Source organism: Gorilla gorilla, chromosome 11 (genome assembly GCF_029281585.2).
Source record: "Gorilla gorilla gorilla isolate KB3781 chromosome 11, NHGRI_mGorGor1-v2.1_pri, whole genome shotgun sequence".
Taxonomy (NCBI): Eukaryota; Metazoa; Chordata; class Mammalia; order Primates; family Hominidae; genus Gorilla; species Gorilla gorilla.
In genome coordinates, this window is record NC_073235.2 from 108,389,332 (window position 1) to 108,405,996 (window position 16,665).

The 16,665-nt window shown below is 44.2% G+C and overlaps 1 protein-coding gene across 2 annotated transcripts in view; it reads left to right on the forward strand.

The window, feature by feature from the left end:
- NRP2 (neuropilin 2) overlaps window positions 1–16,450 on the forward strand; it is a 115,306-nt gene extending 98,856 nt beyond the window's left edge. For both annotated transcript variants that reach the window (XM_055380392.2, XM_004033093.5), the window contains exons 16-17: window positions 10,868–10,918; window positions 13,074–16,450. In XM_055380392.2, the coding sequence (XP_055236367.1) occupies window positions 10,868–10,918; window positions 13,074–13,378 (356 nt within the window). In that variant the 3' untranslated portion in view covers window positions 13,379–16,450. The remainder of the gene's footprint in view (window positions 1–10,867; window positions 10,919–13,073) is intronic.
- Window positions 16,451–16,665: the final 215 nt, after the last annotated feature.

The window sequence follows — 16,665 nt, forward strand, 5'->3', positions numbered from 1 at the left end:
ATGTCAAGGCCTAGGCCGGTCTGTTTCTGCTCCTACCTGGTTCTTTGTGATGGTTTCAGTGTGTGTTCTCTCTTCACCCACTGCCCCACTAGCTCAGATAACCGAAACCCAGCCAAGCTGAGGTGGCACAGTGTTTATTTTCCTCACCCCTCTTCACGGCCTCTGCAGTTGTTCTGCACAAACATGTGGCCTTTCTGTAATCTCTGATGAAAAGAGCTACATCCTGAAGTTTTGACTTGCCTGCATTGTGGGCTACACATCTGAGCCAAACTGCAGATCTGTAGGTGAAGGCTTGTTTTTTCTCTTTAATTGTGCAGATCACTGGGGCTCTCACAGCTGTAATTTGCCTTTCATCCACTTTAGTGACAGCCCAAAGAAAACACAAAACAAATCCAACCAGAGAAAAAGGGGGGGCGAGGGGAACACCAGCTGATGATCTTACAATCAGTAGGGAAAAGAATTGTCTTATACAAATAAATTAGTAGCTAGGAATAGTGTAGGATTTAATTAAGCCTGACACAGATCAGGTGCACCACAGTATGTATAGAGGTCAGATACAATCAGAAACCCACACCCTTAGGGGTCTTCAGGCCACAAGCCTGGGCCAGAGTATGTTTGCCCTGACTGCTTGGAGGTGTTCTGTTTGGACCCAAACCTAAACACTGAAGAGAGACAAGATTTGGGAAGTCGCCAAGAGCAAAACCTTATTTAGCATGGTATGGAACAGTGGAGAATCTAGGTGCTTCAGCACAACCAAGCCGAAGCCATTCTTTCCCCAGTCCCAGTGGATAACAGACCTAGAATCATCTCCTCTCTACTGGGTAAAACAGTTGTTCTTGGCCTTTTCTGCCACTGACCCCTGAGAGCCCCAAAAAGCTAAAGTCCTGTGGGCACTGGACCAAGAAATAGGAAAGACGATTTGAACAGTCAACAACAGAGGTACTTGAGGGAGGACTGAGTGTTATGTGGGAAAACCTCTTTTCTCGGAGTTTCATTGCTTGAGAGTGTATTGATACTGATGATACAGGGAGGCTGCTGGCGGGGGACTTTATAGTAACTGGCTGGGTTTCTTTAACTCACAAGTTAAACATGCTCAAAAAGTGCAATAATACAGAAAAAGCCAAAGTCGATTTCATTGTTGACCAATCCCAGTCACCTCCCCAGAGGTAACTGTGAGGGATGGTTTGAGGAGTATGTTTCCAGGCCTTGTTTTATACCTTTACAAACATGTATGTTCACGTTGAGTTATGTGGTTTGGTTAAGCTGGGGTTTAGTTTGGTTTCATTTGGTTTTGTGTAAATGGTAGCACAGTGTTTGCTTACTATATTGGATGACTTGCTTCTTTTCATTTGACATCTTGAGGGTAATTCAGTACATACTAATGCATCTACCCCATCCTTTATATCTGCAGCATAGCATTCCATATTGTGTTGATATGCCAGAGTGTATTAACTGCTCCCCTGTTGATGAGTGTTCAGACTGTGTCTAGTTTTTTTTGTTTGTTTGTTTGTTTTTTTTACTATTATAAACAATACTGCAATGAACATCCTTGAAATTGCTTCTTTGGGCACATGTTTTACAAAGGATAGAATTTCTGGGTCAAACACATCCCTGTTTTCATTTTAGTAGGTGCTATAAAAGGCTGAGGTTTGCCGTTTAAAATGAACCTGTCCCTGCTTGAGAGCATAGCAGAAACTAGTGGACATCCTGGCTGTAGAGCCCCTGCCACATCTGCCCAACCCATGTGATCTCTATGCCTATCTCTCTTTCTCTACAGTGGGTGTGTTGCTTGCAAGAGAAGACCTTGGGCACTTTTAGCTGAAGATAATTTTAAACTCAGGGAGTGTTTCTTCAGAACGTTCTTTTTTTTAACTGCCAACTTACGGGGAATATGGACCTGGCTCTAAGTGTCAGCTCCCCAGAGCTGTGGCGGCTGTGTCACTGGAGTTAATTCTGTCCCTGGGTTCAGCAGGCAGAGTCCTGTTCTCCATGATTAGTGAGTTCCACTTGCTTTCTTCAAAGAATGCCTGTGCTGTGCCATGCTGTTATTTATTTATGTTTTCTACTAAAAAATTTATGTAAAAAACATCCCTTAAGGTCAGTATGCAGTATTGTGCTGCAGACTAAACTATCCCAGCAGCCAGAGGTAAACCTACACACCAAGAAAAATTCTCAAATTTGAGAGGCCTTGGACCCCAGGCCCCCACACTGGCCCCAAGAGGGGCAGACCTTGTGGGCTTCCTTCTGAGGAAGTTCAGGGCTGCAATACCCAAAGGAAAGGCACTAGGCAGTGAGGTGGTTTTCTAGTGAGATGTTTATAGGCATAGGCAAAGCTACTAGCCCCCACAGGGGCCAGTAGCAAGGAATGGCGGGTGGAAGAGAAGCCCAGAGACCTGTCAGTCCAAACACCATTTCTAGCAAAAGCACTGCCCTCGTTTCTGTGGTGTGCTGAGAGAAAAGTGTCATAACAAAGTGGCTTTGACTTTGAACATAATGGAGTGTGTGTGGCTATGTAGGTCCGGTGTGTGCTTTCCCTGACCTGCCAAAAATCCAGGACCATTGCCTCCTGGGCATGAGGTATGAGTATTTAACTCAGGAAAGAAAGCAGCATGAGTTGAGATCTGGATGAACTAGAGTGCATCTCTCTCTGACACACACACACACATACACACAGTGCCTTGTTTTGTCTTCTCTGTGTAATTGTGCAAAATTAAATCCTTTAAATATCACAAACATTCCCCAAAACAAAGGCTCTGCTCCAGAATTGGAATGATAGTGTACCATGCCACGGCTTTCAGCAATACCAGTTTCTTTCTCCAGCAGCAGGACTCATTAACAGGATGCCTGGACTGGACTTCCTGCAACTTGTTAAAGAGCAGCCAGCTGCAGTAACGATGGGCGTGCAGAAAGCCTTGAGCTAGAGGCAGCCTTGACCAAAGTCTCATTCTCCAAAACCTGCTAGTTATTGAAGCTTCATTTAAGCACAAAGAAACTTTTTGTCTCTTTGTGTTTTCTTGCTGCCACCCAGGGCCTGCGAGAACAGGCATGAGGATTTCAGGGGCTGGTATGGGCCTCCCCATGGCTTCTCTAGGGCAGCCCCACAGCTGGCATTGAGAGTGAGATGGTAGTTATTACAACCTAGATGGGGCCAACATGGGTGTGTGAAAGGAGCCCCAGAGATGCCTCATTCGCCTTGACCAATTGTGGCCTAAGAGGGTGAGCCCCATATTAGTGTTTACAGGGGTCCTGGGCCCACAAACCCATCACTGCTTTCTGGCTCTGCACCTCCTGATGTGGCCATGGTCTCCACCTCTTTCTCTGTGGAGGAGCTGGTCACCACTCATCTGCCTTTGTGCCAGGTGCAGTTTGTCTCCAACCTCCAAAATCCCCTTTCTGCACCTTCACCTTCTCTTGTTGACCCCTTTTCTTCTCTGGCATCCTTACACTTTCTCTTTCCCTTCATCCATCAATGCCTTCTTCAAAAAAGCATGGGTCAGATTCCTTCACACAAATGCCACATGGCTACTTCCTCCAATAATTGCATTTTTACAAGGGACTGCACCTGAAGCCAGGTCTCTTAGTAATTATGGTCCTTGGCCACCAGCAAGCTATTGGGGGAAATCATCTCTTGAATGGGCAGACAGAGGTACATTTTTGGTAGCTGTAAAATGATATCACAGAGTCATTCATTCTCATTCATTCTTGTGTTCAGAAGAAGAGCCCATCTTTTAAGTACAGTGAATTCTGTTAGTGACATACAGGTGTACAGTTTCTTTTCAAGGACCTACAAAATAAAAGGGGCTATCTTTCAGAAGATATTCTTCTTCACATTGGAAATGGATGCAGTTTTGATTCTTCAACTGCATTTTCTCACTTGTCCAAGGTTGTACCAAACCACTCCATCTGAGTGACATAGTGATGTTTCTAACATCCACACCTCAAATATTGGAACTAGAGGAGGGGAGAAATTTGAAAGCCCACTGGAAAAAACTCCCTGAAATATAGAGATACATGACTTTTTCCCCTAGCATCCCAGGAAAAAAAATAAGACTACGCAAGAGGGGGAAAAAACAGCAGGTTTTCCTTGAAATACTGTTTTTCCCACCCTCATGCCCTAAGAGAAGGTAGCCAACAAAAGAAATGAAAAGAGCCAATTGCTTGTTCACATATCTACTTACAACAATGGAGAATAGCTGATTTTTCAAAGACTTGGGGTAAAAAAGAGGTTCTAGAATTTTCTTTCATCAGCTTTGCTGTGTTTTTCCAGTCTGCACAATTGTGAAGCCTATCTTTATAGCCAAACATGTCTCTGACTGCATTTTTCTTCTTTTCATGCCATTGTTGGGGCTCACTGGAGACATTCTGGCCTCAGCTGCTCATCCGCCTCCACACTTGAAAGTATTACTAGGTCATTTCACAGTCTTCTTGTTTGCAGTCAGTATTTCCAATTCTTTTTAGTGTTTCCTTCTAGTTATTCAACTAAAAATAATAGAAACGAATGGCTAAATTCAAGATCAAACTCTTCCAGTAATCTCACACCAAGCCCCCTCCTTTTTTTTCCGCACTTGAAACCATTTGAAAAATTCCAAAAAATATTTTTTCCATGACCGTGCTTAGATTTGGCTGTAGCCCAAGAGATAAAAGCCTGTGATAAGGGCTCTTCTGATGGTGCTTCTAAACTCAAGCCAAACCCAGCAAGGAATGAATGGCTCTCAAGTAGCCCGACTTCTTAACAGAGGAGATTTGGCAAAGTTTAGATCAACACCTGAACGTTTGGCTCCTTATTGCAACTTGGATGAACAAACTGAATTGGGAAATTAAGTGTGGTGGGGAAGGCGGACCTTCAGCCAATACTAAATATTAAACTGAATTAAACTGAATTTTGAAGTGCCAAGAAGAATCTCCTTAGTCCTTTGTTATTTATCTTTTACTGAGGTCTCAGTGTTGTATTTCCTGCTGGGATTAAAAGAGAATGGCTGAGAGAAGTTTCTGGAGGCTACTTATCTGAAAAATCCAGCGATTTAACTGGCCCATGGGGTTCAGAAACTTGGAATCAAGTTCAACAAAGGCACTAAGTGGCCAAGAGCTTATCCCAAATAAATCACAGCCCCCAAACAAGGTGTTGAAAATCTATGGCTTACTCTCAGTTCTACTGCTGATTTATTCAATGACTTATTGCACTTCTCTACCCTCCCTCCTCAATTTCATCTCTAAAGTCAAAGTGATGACACCTGGTACCTGTGAAAATGAATGATTTCAGTGGTTTCCTGTGTGTAAGAGGCTCTTCGATCCTTGCCTTCAAGGCTGGTTGAAGTGTGGTAGGTTAAGTGGATGTGCTAAGACTGGCTTTCCATGAGGTTTTCTCAGCCCAGCCTCAGTTAACACAGAGGCTTAAAACTATGGGCACAATTTACCCACTTTGTCAGTTCCTCAGTCACCAATTAGCAGGACTGAGTCCTGAGCCAAACGGGCAAGTATTGAACACATGGAACCTCATGGGTTCTCTTGACCTGTCCTTTTTGTGGTCTTCTCTTTCTGTGCACACCTTAAAACAAATGGTTTCAGGGAGTGGCCACTCCCAGGAGAGGACAGAGTTAGGGTGAAGAATGGGGCAGTGAGCATCGTGGGGCAATGGAGCCCTTTTGTTCAGAAGTTGCCTTGTCTCCCTCAACCATCACCCTCTTCAAAGAACCCTCATCAGAAAGGCCCTCATACCTTTCTCATTTCCTTCCTGTAAAGACAAGGGAATTCTAGAGGAGAGGAGAGCATCAGTGTTTACTTTACAGAGGAGCAAACAGAGACCCAGGGAGGTCAATGACTGGTCAAGGCTCTGACACCTGAGGCAGAACCAGATGGGAGGTAGGGATTCCGCCCCCAGCCTAGGGCCCTCCACATCCCACGCCGCTTCCTTCAGTGCAGGGTGATGCTGCCACTGACCAGGCTTCTGAATGTCTCTGCTGCACACTCCAGATGACAAGCCTGTCATCAGCTTCAAGCAGGCCTCTTAATCCACTGCTCAGGGTTGGCATGGAAGGGACTCTTCAAAGAAACCAGCACGTTAGTGACCTGAAATGATCTGTGTCCCAGGGCTGTCTTAAATTATTTATCCAAAAGTAACCAGTGGTTTGGGGCAGACTTCTCACTTTCCTGGCCATATTGTGAAGCTCTTTTACAATGCGGGAAGTAAACAGTGTCGAGGCCAATATACTCGCACAATATGCTCTGTGTAGACACAGAGCGAAGGCTAAGAATTTTCTGTAAGAAACTGCAGAAAAGCAAACTAATGAAGGAATGCTAATCCCAAATAATCTTAACTTAGAAGAAGGAAGAAAATGAGGGAGAGAGAAAAGATTAAAAAAAAGTGTCTGTGTGTGTGTGTGTGTGTATGTGTCAGAGAAAGAGAGAGTGAGAGAGAATGGAAAGGGCCATAAGAAAGGGCCTTCTTATTTGAGGACTAAATCATGCTCAGTAGGAATTTCCAGGCAGCAGGTTGGAGTGTCTTGGGGGTGTTTCCCCTGAGCAGCATGTGTGGTCTTACACGACCAGGCAGTGTTCCAGGGAAAAGCTTATTTCATTAGAAGAGGTTGGGTTTGTGACTGGATATGGCGTTCACCCTTTGTGCCGTAGTGTTGCGATGTATTGACAAGCACACTAGAGAATATTTGACTCTTCCAGGGTGGAGGGTGTTTCTGGAACAGTCTTGTGGGTGTTTTCATAACTAGCCACCCTGGTCTCTCATTCCAAAAAATCAGGACAGCAGGAGATCAGTGAGACCTTGAATCATGCCTCACCGTGTACCTACTCTGTCTCTCGATGATGCAGAGAGAAGGGACACTGACCAAAATAAGGTGACTTTTTGGCCTGAGACTGATCTCCATATGAAAATGACCAGAGTTTTGTGAAGTTGGGTTGTATTTGTTTTTAAGCAGTAGCTACTGTGCCCACTTGATTACTCAAGCTCTGTAAAACCCCTTCCCATCATTCATTCAGAGCTGACCTCTTTCTCTCACTGTGCTGATCTGCAACAGCTGGGGAAGGGATGGGTGTTGGAGATCGGGAGGGCAGAGGTCTGACTCTCACATAGATATAAGCAAGGTGGAAGATTTGTGGCAAAGCTAGGTGATCTCTTTGAATTCCTTGATGAGCCTGATACGAATGAATGCAAGCCAAAAGACAAGAGATCAGGTGCCATGTTTGAAAGCATTTCTATCAATCAGACAGATAAAGGGAACAGAAATCCCCCGATGCCCAACTTGCAGCAGCCTCAATTCCACAGTATCCTCCTCTCCACTCCCACATTTTCCTTCCTGATAGTGGCCCAGGCTCATTTGCCCAATCCCTGCCCTGGACTCCAGCAGCACTTGGGAGTCCTCTCCGCAATGCCTCACTTTCTTTCATGCTAATTTGGCATGGGTGAGTCTTCACTTCCCAACCACCCTGAAGGGCCTTGATGGTAGACACCTGGTCCCTTACATCTTTATTTTCCAAAGTCATCAGTTTGTTTCCTGGGCATGCAGTGAGCCCTCTTACTAAGTGGTGTTAGGCTGGTTAGTTGGTTAATGAAAATTGCCCTTTGAAGAACAATGTAATTTAGTTTCCTGCTCTGGGTGATGCCTGTCATGGAAAGCATGAAACCCCAAATTTCAGATCCCCACATCTTCTTGTTCGTGAGAAGCCCCTCAAAGCCCTACTCTATCAAAGTAGTGAGCCAGTGAAACAGGCAACCAAAGTGTGTATCCAGCCAATCCGGATCTGAGATAAGACAGACTCTTTTATTTTATTAGAAGGGGGCAGTAGGGATATGGTGGTAGTTACAGTGTCCCAGCCACACCCAAAGAACTTCAATGCAGACTGGGGATCCACCCTGGCCCTAATACAGTTATTTGAGAGTCAGTATTTGTAGTCAGGCTGACCTGAGACTGAATCCACATGGGGGCCTAGAAGGAAACAGGGTCATGGGAGCACAAAGGTTGAAAGCGGAACTCGTGTGGGTGGTAAGATCCCTTCCTGACCTGCATTCTTCTAGAGGTGTGGCCCATTCCACTCTCCCTAGCCCATCTCACACTCACAAACACACCCACCCACTAAAACAGAGTCCTGGAACTTCCTCTTCAAGTTTTCCCCATTGAAAACAAAATTCTGAGTCCCTGGTTCCTTTCTCCCACTCTCTCCTGATGTCTGCCCTGACTTCGGCAGCTAGGTCTGCCATCCTGTGGCTGCCATTTCCCCTTTCCAGGGAGCTGTGGCCTCTACCCTCTGCCTTGGGCTTCTAGCTCATCATTCTTCCCTCTGCCTCCCAGAGGCCAGTAGCTTTACCCCTTGGTTCTCCTGGTAGCATCTTACCTGCCACACCTTGCCTTTTCTTTGCTAGAACTACAGGGACCTGATGAGAGAACCACATTCCTTCCTGCCGGCCTCCTAAGGAAACAGGCTGCAGTTTACCTACCAGGCTCAACAGAAAAGGAAAGTGGCTGGTAAAGGGCAAAGATGCTTTTGAGAGAGAGAAAGCCCTTAATCAAACGCAGATATCAAGAATATTAGCAAGGGGACTAGAGAAAATTGCTATCAAAGTAAATGGTTTTTTGTACAAATGTTCCCTTTATTTGTGTTTTCCCCAGTGTGCCATTCTTTCTTTAAGGCTTGGTGAACAGATGTGCTTTTGAAAATGTTGATTAACTTATCCTTTTTTTGACCCCCTTCCCACTCACTCAAACTCAGGGGAGCAGTGATTATATAAAAAGCCAAGTCAAGCCACTAAAGTGTTCTTCTTCACCTTAAGTAGCCTTTGATTCTCCAGGTGCAGAAATCTCAGCTGCATCTGGGCAATTGATTTCATTGAGTCTTAGAAATGGGCCAATTCTTAGGAAATCATCTCATCCAGTCCTCAACCTCCAGAGACAAGAGGCCGTGATCTCCTGTGATAAAATGTTCTCAAAATCATTAGCATCCTTTTACCCTTTTCCCTTTAAGATCAATGCCACATTCACCCCTTTCCAGCCAGTGATCTATGGTATCCTAAGACTTCTTCCCTGAGGGTGTGAGATGGAGCAAGATGGCATTCTAGCCTCCAAGAATTCATCACATCCTTGGCAGAAACAAGATCCCTAAAAGCAAGCATAGGATTTGGCCCAGAAGTCACTGGCAGGAGCCCCGTGGTTCTCATCCTAGGCTGATTCACATATTCTTATCCAGTGTTCTGCCTCTTTTACTGGTGAAGATGTTAAGACATATGAGCAGCCCATCAAACCAATTAATTGTTGGAAATGTGACGGTTTTCTTACATGTTTTTTTTTTCATATGGAATAAAACCCTGTGGGTTGACTTTCACAAGCTCGATTTGATCCCTGTGACAAACACCACCTGCCTCTTGTTGATTCATGTTCACATCTCCCTTCCAAGGAAACAACCTGCTCTGTTGGGGCCTGGAGGAGAATGCAGGGAATGGGCATTGAGGTGGGGAGGCTGGCGTGGCCTGCAGGTGCCACTTGCTGTGCTTTAAACGTGCAAGGAATGGGCTGGAGTTATGGAGGATTAGTGCCATGTGGCATCAATCTTTTCAAGTGGGGTCTTGGCAAGTTGTTTTTTGCATCCCTTACTAGTGACCGAGGGGGATGAGAATGTGCTTTAGCACTTTGGCCAGAAATGAGGAAGACTTCTAACATGATTGAAACCATGGCCTCCAGGAAAAGACTGAATTTCAAGTGTGACAGTGATGGATCAATGCTCAGTCCAGATTATGGTCAAGTCGATCTTCCCCGAGATGTAGTGCTGATGCAGGAAGCTTTCAGGATGGTCTAAAGTTCTTTTTCTCCCTCTTGTCTGATACTTCAGCTGTTTGGGATTTTGATTTTCTTTTAAGCCTTGATTTTTGGATTTCAATTTATAGTAGTGACTTTAAGATTGTTTATCTGACTTGGTGGAACAAAACTCTGAGAGGGCCATACACATTCACTGGGGCTGTCTTGAGCTGACAGCTTGGAAAGGCATAATTAGCTTGTGAGATAGGAAGAAATGATAAGATGCTGCTCTTTGCCGTGCATTTGATGTTCTCTATTAATGTTTTACCATTTTAGACAGATAACTTTCAGTGGTTCTGATTTCTATAAGTTGGACAGCACAGTGAATAGAGAGACCTGTATTATCACCCTCCCAAATTATCATGAAAAAGAAAAAGATAGACAGTGATAATACTGGAGAAAACTCATAGTGAATTAACTTAGCCTGGCTAGTCAGATTGGATGCCAATCTTTGATCTATTCTAAACCACGAAGAAAGCTAATAGGAAAAATAGACTTGGGAAGGATGAGAAATATTAGCACAGATATGTGAAGGTCAACGGGCATTATGACATGCCTTCCATTTCTGCTCTTAAATTAAAACATATAATGATGAAACAAGACTTCCTTAAACTACCATATGTTTACATGAAATCCAGAGGAGAAAGACTCTGATGCTTTTGTGCCCACTGAGATGTGTGCCTATGAAGAGGTGCAGCATGATACACTAAATGGACATCCCAGTAAAGGCAGCTGCTGTTGGGCATAAGATGCCATTGAAGGTGCCTTAAATGAAACTTGTGTTCCTAATGAATGCCAGTCATTAAAAAGGCACAGTGGCAGGGGTTGCTTGGCACTGAAGACCCAGAGTTTCTTCTTAGTTCTGTGTTACTGGTTGTGGTTGGAGGAAGACACAGGTCATCTGAAGGAGAACAATCCAGTAATGTCCATAATGAATGATCTAGAAGTAGAGGTGATTCTCTAGCTGCCTGCCAGAATGGGGAGTCACTCTCGTAAAGATTGCCTCCCTGCCTTTTAGCCATGGTGATAGAACTTGTTATTAACTTGTTTTTATTTTCTTTATATTATAGTGGACATCCCAGAAATACATGAGAGAGAAAGATATGAAGATGAAATTGATGGTGAGTATTGTTATGATTTAGCAGGTAATCATAAAATTCAAGTTTGGTTATAAAGATGTCAACAAAAATAATGCTCTGGGTATCGGAGGGCCAAAATTTAGAACTATCAGTCAGAAATATATAAAAGAATCTGGAGAAAAATGAGGGAACCATCAATGGATCTGTCAGGGTCAACTTTAGAGGTTTAGAAAGTTTATTGAGTTCCTCTGCCTAATCTGAAACAGATCCCCTCTTTCCAGTAACTTTTTACCTGGATGGACTTCGAATCTGAATAAACCCTTTACAAGTGAAAGATCAGCTCCTCTATACGTGTCATAGCCTGAATCTTTTGACCTTCTCCCAAAAATGGCCTGAGTGAATGAGCATAATGTGAATATTCTCCCAGACCTGCTGTGGTTTCTGGTTCCCTGGCTTGGGAGAAACCTTCCTCACACTATTCAAGATTCCAATTTGGAGCTTGTTGCAAGATTTCGGTTTCTTTTTCACACTGACCATCTCGTATCTTTATATTTATTCCAAGTTCTATTTTTCCACTGCAAACACATATACTTCAAGAGGGTAGAGGGCTGCTGAGCAAATATGTAGATGTAATTTCTTCCCTCAACTCAGAATAGCACAGGTCTCTCTCTGGGCTTCTCTGAGTACCAGAGTTGATCTCCAAAAGACTCAACAGCAAGATTCCACTTAAAGAATAACTGTAGACTAAGATTGATGAATTTAAGAGGAACAGTTTACAGAGCAGCTGCTTTTAACCTGCCTTTAATCAGAAACTTCATGCGTAGTTATAGAAACTGGAGCGACTAACCCAAACAGCACCTTGTTAACTGACTGCAGACTCTCCCTGCAAAACCCAGTCCAACACTCCTTTTATGGACAAAAGTGCATGACCAACCTACATGGAGAGACCGCAGTAGATCAGGCAGAGGCGCACTGGGATGGAGTAGAAAGGGCAATGGGTAAGGAGGCAGAAAGCCTGATCTCCATTCCTGCTTTAACTGCTTGCTAAGCCTGTGACCTGGAGTGAGTTACCTAGTTGCCTAATTTCTTTAAACCTCAGTTTCCTCACCTATTAAAATATATATAATATCCTGCCTTCTTCATGGGATTATTAGGATATTTCAAAAAATGATGCCCAGATGTGGGCATGCCTTGGCCACAGTGTAGAAACGTAATTAGATTAGTCTGCTAGGGCTTCCAGAACAGAGCACCACTGACTGGGTGGCTTACAACAGACATATATTTTCTCATGGTTCTGGAGGCTAGAAATTTAAGATCAACATGTGGACAGGGTTGGTTCCTTCTGAGGGCTGTAAGAAAGGATCTATTCTAGCTCTCTCTCCTTGGCTTGGACATGGCCATTTTCCTGTTCATACAATGTTCTCTCATGTGTGTGTCTCAGAATTTCCCCTTTTTCTAAGGATACCACTCTTATCGGATAAAGGTCCACCCTCATGACCTTAGTTTAACTTGATAACATCTGTAAAGGCCTTATCTCCAAATAAGGTGGTGAGGGTTAGGACTTCAATATGAATTTAAGTGTCTGGGAGGGGGATACAGTTCAACCCGTAACAATAAGGCACGATGCCTTATTATTAAAGGAGGTCCGATGGCTGGGAAAAATCTGCTGCTTATATGGCCAGGAATACCAAATTAGGAAACTCGTCATGTGCAAATAGTCCCAGACTGTCCTTTCATTAGCTTGAGGAGGTTGGAAAGGAGGGATGTAGAGGTTGCCTTGAACACAAGGCCATCCCAGGTGCTGTAAAGCCACCCCAAAGGTGCTGTTAAAATCAGAGCTTACCTAATGTAAGTCAAATTATTTAAATATCGGATACTTAGTACTTACTATGTTGCAGACACCAAGCACTTTACAAATATTAGTTCATGTAATCCTCCTAACAACCCAGTTGAGGCAGATTTTACTATTATCCCCATTTCAAAGAGGAGAAAACTGAAGCAAAGAGAGGTTCAATAGCTTGCCCAAAGTTACACAGCTAGGATGCGGCCAGGCTGGGCTTTGAACCCAGGCAGTCTAATTCCAGAGCTGCTGCTGCTAACTACTGTGCTCTGAAGAGCCTCTGGGCTGGGGAGGCTCAGTCACTTCACCCTGACATAGGCAGTGCCTGCAATCTCTCATGAATTTTATGTATCGCAGATGAATATGAGGTGGACTGGAGCAATTCTTCTTCTGCAACCTCAGGGTCTGGCGCCCCCTCGACCGACAAAGAAAAGAGCTGGCTGTACACGCTGGATCCCATCCTCATCACCATCATCGCCATGAGCTCACTGGGCGTCCTCCTGGGGGCCACCTGTGCAGGCCTCCTGCTCTACTGCACCTGTTCCTACTCGGGCCTGAGCTCCCGAAGCTGCACCACACTGGAGAACTACAACTTCGAGCTCTACGATGGCCTTAAGCACAAGGTCAAGATGAACCACCAGAAGTGCTGCTCCGAGGCATGACGGATTGCACCTGAATCCTATCTGACGTTTCATTCCAGCAAGAGGGGCTGGGGAAGATTACATTTTTTTTTCCTTTGGAAACTGAATGCCATAATCTCGATCAAACCGATCCAGAATACCGAAGGTATGGACAGGACAGAAAAGCGAGTCACAGGAGGAAGGGAGATGCAGCCGCACAGGGGATGATTACCCCCCAGGACCGCGGTGGCTAAGTCATTGCAGGGACGGGGCTGTGTTCTCTGCTGGGACAAAACAGGAGCTCATCTCTTTGGGGTCACAGTTCTATTTTGTTTGTGAGTTTGTATTATTATTATTATTATTATTATTATTATATTTTATTTCTTTGGTCTGTGAGCAACTCAAAGAGGCAGAAGAGGAGAATGACTTTTCCAGAATAGAAGTGGAGCAGTGATCATTATTCTCCGCTTTCTCTTTCTAATCAACACTTGAAAAGCAAAGTGTCTTTTCAGCCTTTCCATCTTTACAAATAAAACTCAAAAAAGCCGTCCAGCTTATCCCATCCTCTGATTGTCTTATGACTTAAGGGATTTACTGTGGTGTAGGTTCTGCCAGCCAACCCTACAAGCTGCCATTTCCAGTCCTAGCATTTAAGTAGGATGTTGTTGCCTTTAACTTTTTTTATCCAGGGGAAAATTGCCATTTTAGGGTCAGCATGAACAGCTCTTTCTTGTATGCGATTTAAAACAAACTGGAAAGGAAACTTCACACATCAAAATCCATAGAAGCGCCTGGACAAGCCTTAAAGTGCTTTGTGAGTGAATAGGAGCCATTCGCTAATTCTAGACGCACAGTGTCTGGTGGTGGGGCTTCCCTTGTGGGGCTTCTGGTGGTGGTTTTGCCTTTTCTTTTCCCTCCTCCATGTTCTTCTAAAACATATACATATATACATACACACATACACATATTCTTCAGGTCTCTAAGCCCCTGGAAGCAGCATTGTGTGATATTCTCAGAGGCAGGGGAAAATAGAGGGAAAAATAGAGACTATTGGTATGTTCTCCCCATCAGTGAGTTATTGTAACTGGTCACCACTGGACGGGAAGGAGAACAGAGGAGAGGGAAAGAGAAGCCCAACCTCTGTGATCATATGAGGGCCAAGGCTGAGCAGTGTAGACAGAGACCCTTTGAAATGCATTTGTCTCTCAAATAGACTAGTAAACACCGACTTCTCCTTTGGGTTACAAACACCATTTCAACCTTTCGGGAGAGTCAGAGCTAGGATGTACAAGAACTGATTCTAACCAGAAGTCCGCAAGTACTGTGGACAAGAATGCTTAACCATGCTGCTTCAGTCTTGAGAGACCTAGGTTCTTACACATATGCACACACACATACACACATGCACACACACACGCATACACACATGCACGCACGCATGCATGCACACCAATTTATGTGTTTTTTATTAAGTGCCTTGAAAAAATGAAGAAAAATGTATTTTCCCTTTATGTAAAAATTAGTGAATATCTTATGAATTAAGGCATTCCTCTTTCCCTAACCCCGATGGCTCCATTCCCAAGTACCCCAACTCACTGCTGATCCTATTAAAGGAATGAGTCCTGCTACCCGAGTGGTAGTCATAGCCCTAGATGACTCTCAACTACTCTTCAAAAGGAGGCATCAGGAATAGAATGAAACTGTGTGAAGGATAAGATTGTTCGCATCAAGATCCAAATCTTGATTTCATATTAACGCCTAAGGATTGCCTGTGCGCTGGAAATATATTTGAAACTCAACCAGTATGCCCAGCCTATTGCATATCATTGTCAGACCATTTTTGCTGCTGTGGTCACCCACGATTTCATTTGTCTTATACCCAGGTGAAAGGGGAAGGGTGAATGGGACTGGCTGGTTCCTTTAAATGTTAACTTATGGAAATGCTAGTTCAAATGGTAATGTCACAGTGTTTTGTATGCAGAGAGCAAGAGTTCAACCAACAGCTATTTATTCATGTGTGTGTCTTTGCTGCTTTGAGTTCTCTGTATCTACTGTGTATGTGAATGGTCATGTGGGACTCAGTGGTGGTGTTGTGACTTTGACCTAGGGTCCGAGTGTCACAGCTGATCTTGGCACTCGGCACTCATTGGCACAGTGGTAGTTAGAGGTGAAAAGTAGAGCTGTCAAGCCCAAGGGCTTAGCTTTAGGGCTCCTCCTGAGTTCGGCCCATAGTAGAAGCAAGATTTTAACTAGCCCCTTTCCTCTTCACCCTCCCATGATGCGCAGTGTTCAGAAAGCTGGTAAGTCCTAGGGATTTCCAGAAGTAGCCTGCAGAAGAAGGTAAATTTGAAAGCCACTCCAGGGGTCCTGATGCTGTCATGCCCAGTGAGCCATTTTACCGTTCTCCAAAGTCTAGCCCTGTTTCGGACCTGCACTTCACCTCTAAGTTATGTACAACTCAACCTGCATCCCTCTAAAAGTCCTATATCCATATTCACCATTGGCTAACTTGAGGCCCTGAGTGGGCCTTGAATGCTAAACAGAAGCAGGGTACGCAGGGCTACATGTAGATACCTCACCAAGGCTGGAGGCTGGTGTGTCGTAAGACAGAAAGAAAGACGCTGGGCCCAATTTTGACTTGGCCAGAGGACACCTTGGTGTGTTTGTTATCTTTATCTGTGGGTAGGCTAGCTGACCCATCTCCTTGAGTCATTCCCTTTGGGAAACCCCACTCCCAGTATTGATCTCCTTTTTGCCTTGTACTAAATGACACATTACCTCCATGCTCTCCCGGACTAGGCGGTCAACAGGGCCACAGGGTTGCTTTCTGTCTTTGGTGGGGCAGGGGAGTTGACAGGGATGAGGGTCCAAGGAATAAGCATGAATGACAAGAAAACAAGGGAAAGAGTTAACCTGTCACATAGCAGGTTAACTTTTCCAGGGTTTGCAGTTAAAGGTATTCGACCATTCACTGGCTGAGCCAGATCACGGGAACTTGAGAGCTTTTACTGTGATTCTTCAATGTAAAAAATAGACAACAATGTCAAACTGTGTTTATATGATTTGTATAAAGCCTTTTTAAGATTACTATTTAAATAAACATTATACCAGAGATATTTTTCTGCATCGTGGGGTTTTTTTTTTTTTTTTTCTCTGCATTGTCTTTATTGGAGACAAACAGATCTGGGATAAGGGTGACCAAATTGTCCCATTTTGCCTGAGACTTTTTCAGGTTTTTAGCACTGAATGTCCTGTTGAAATAGGATAGTTCCCTCAGCCCATTCACAGGACTCATGATAGGGTGGCTTGCTTACTCAGCCTGCAGCTCT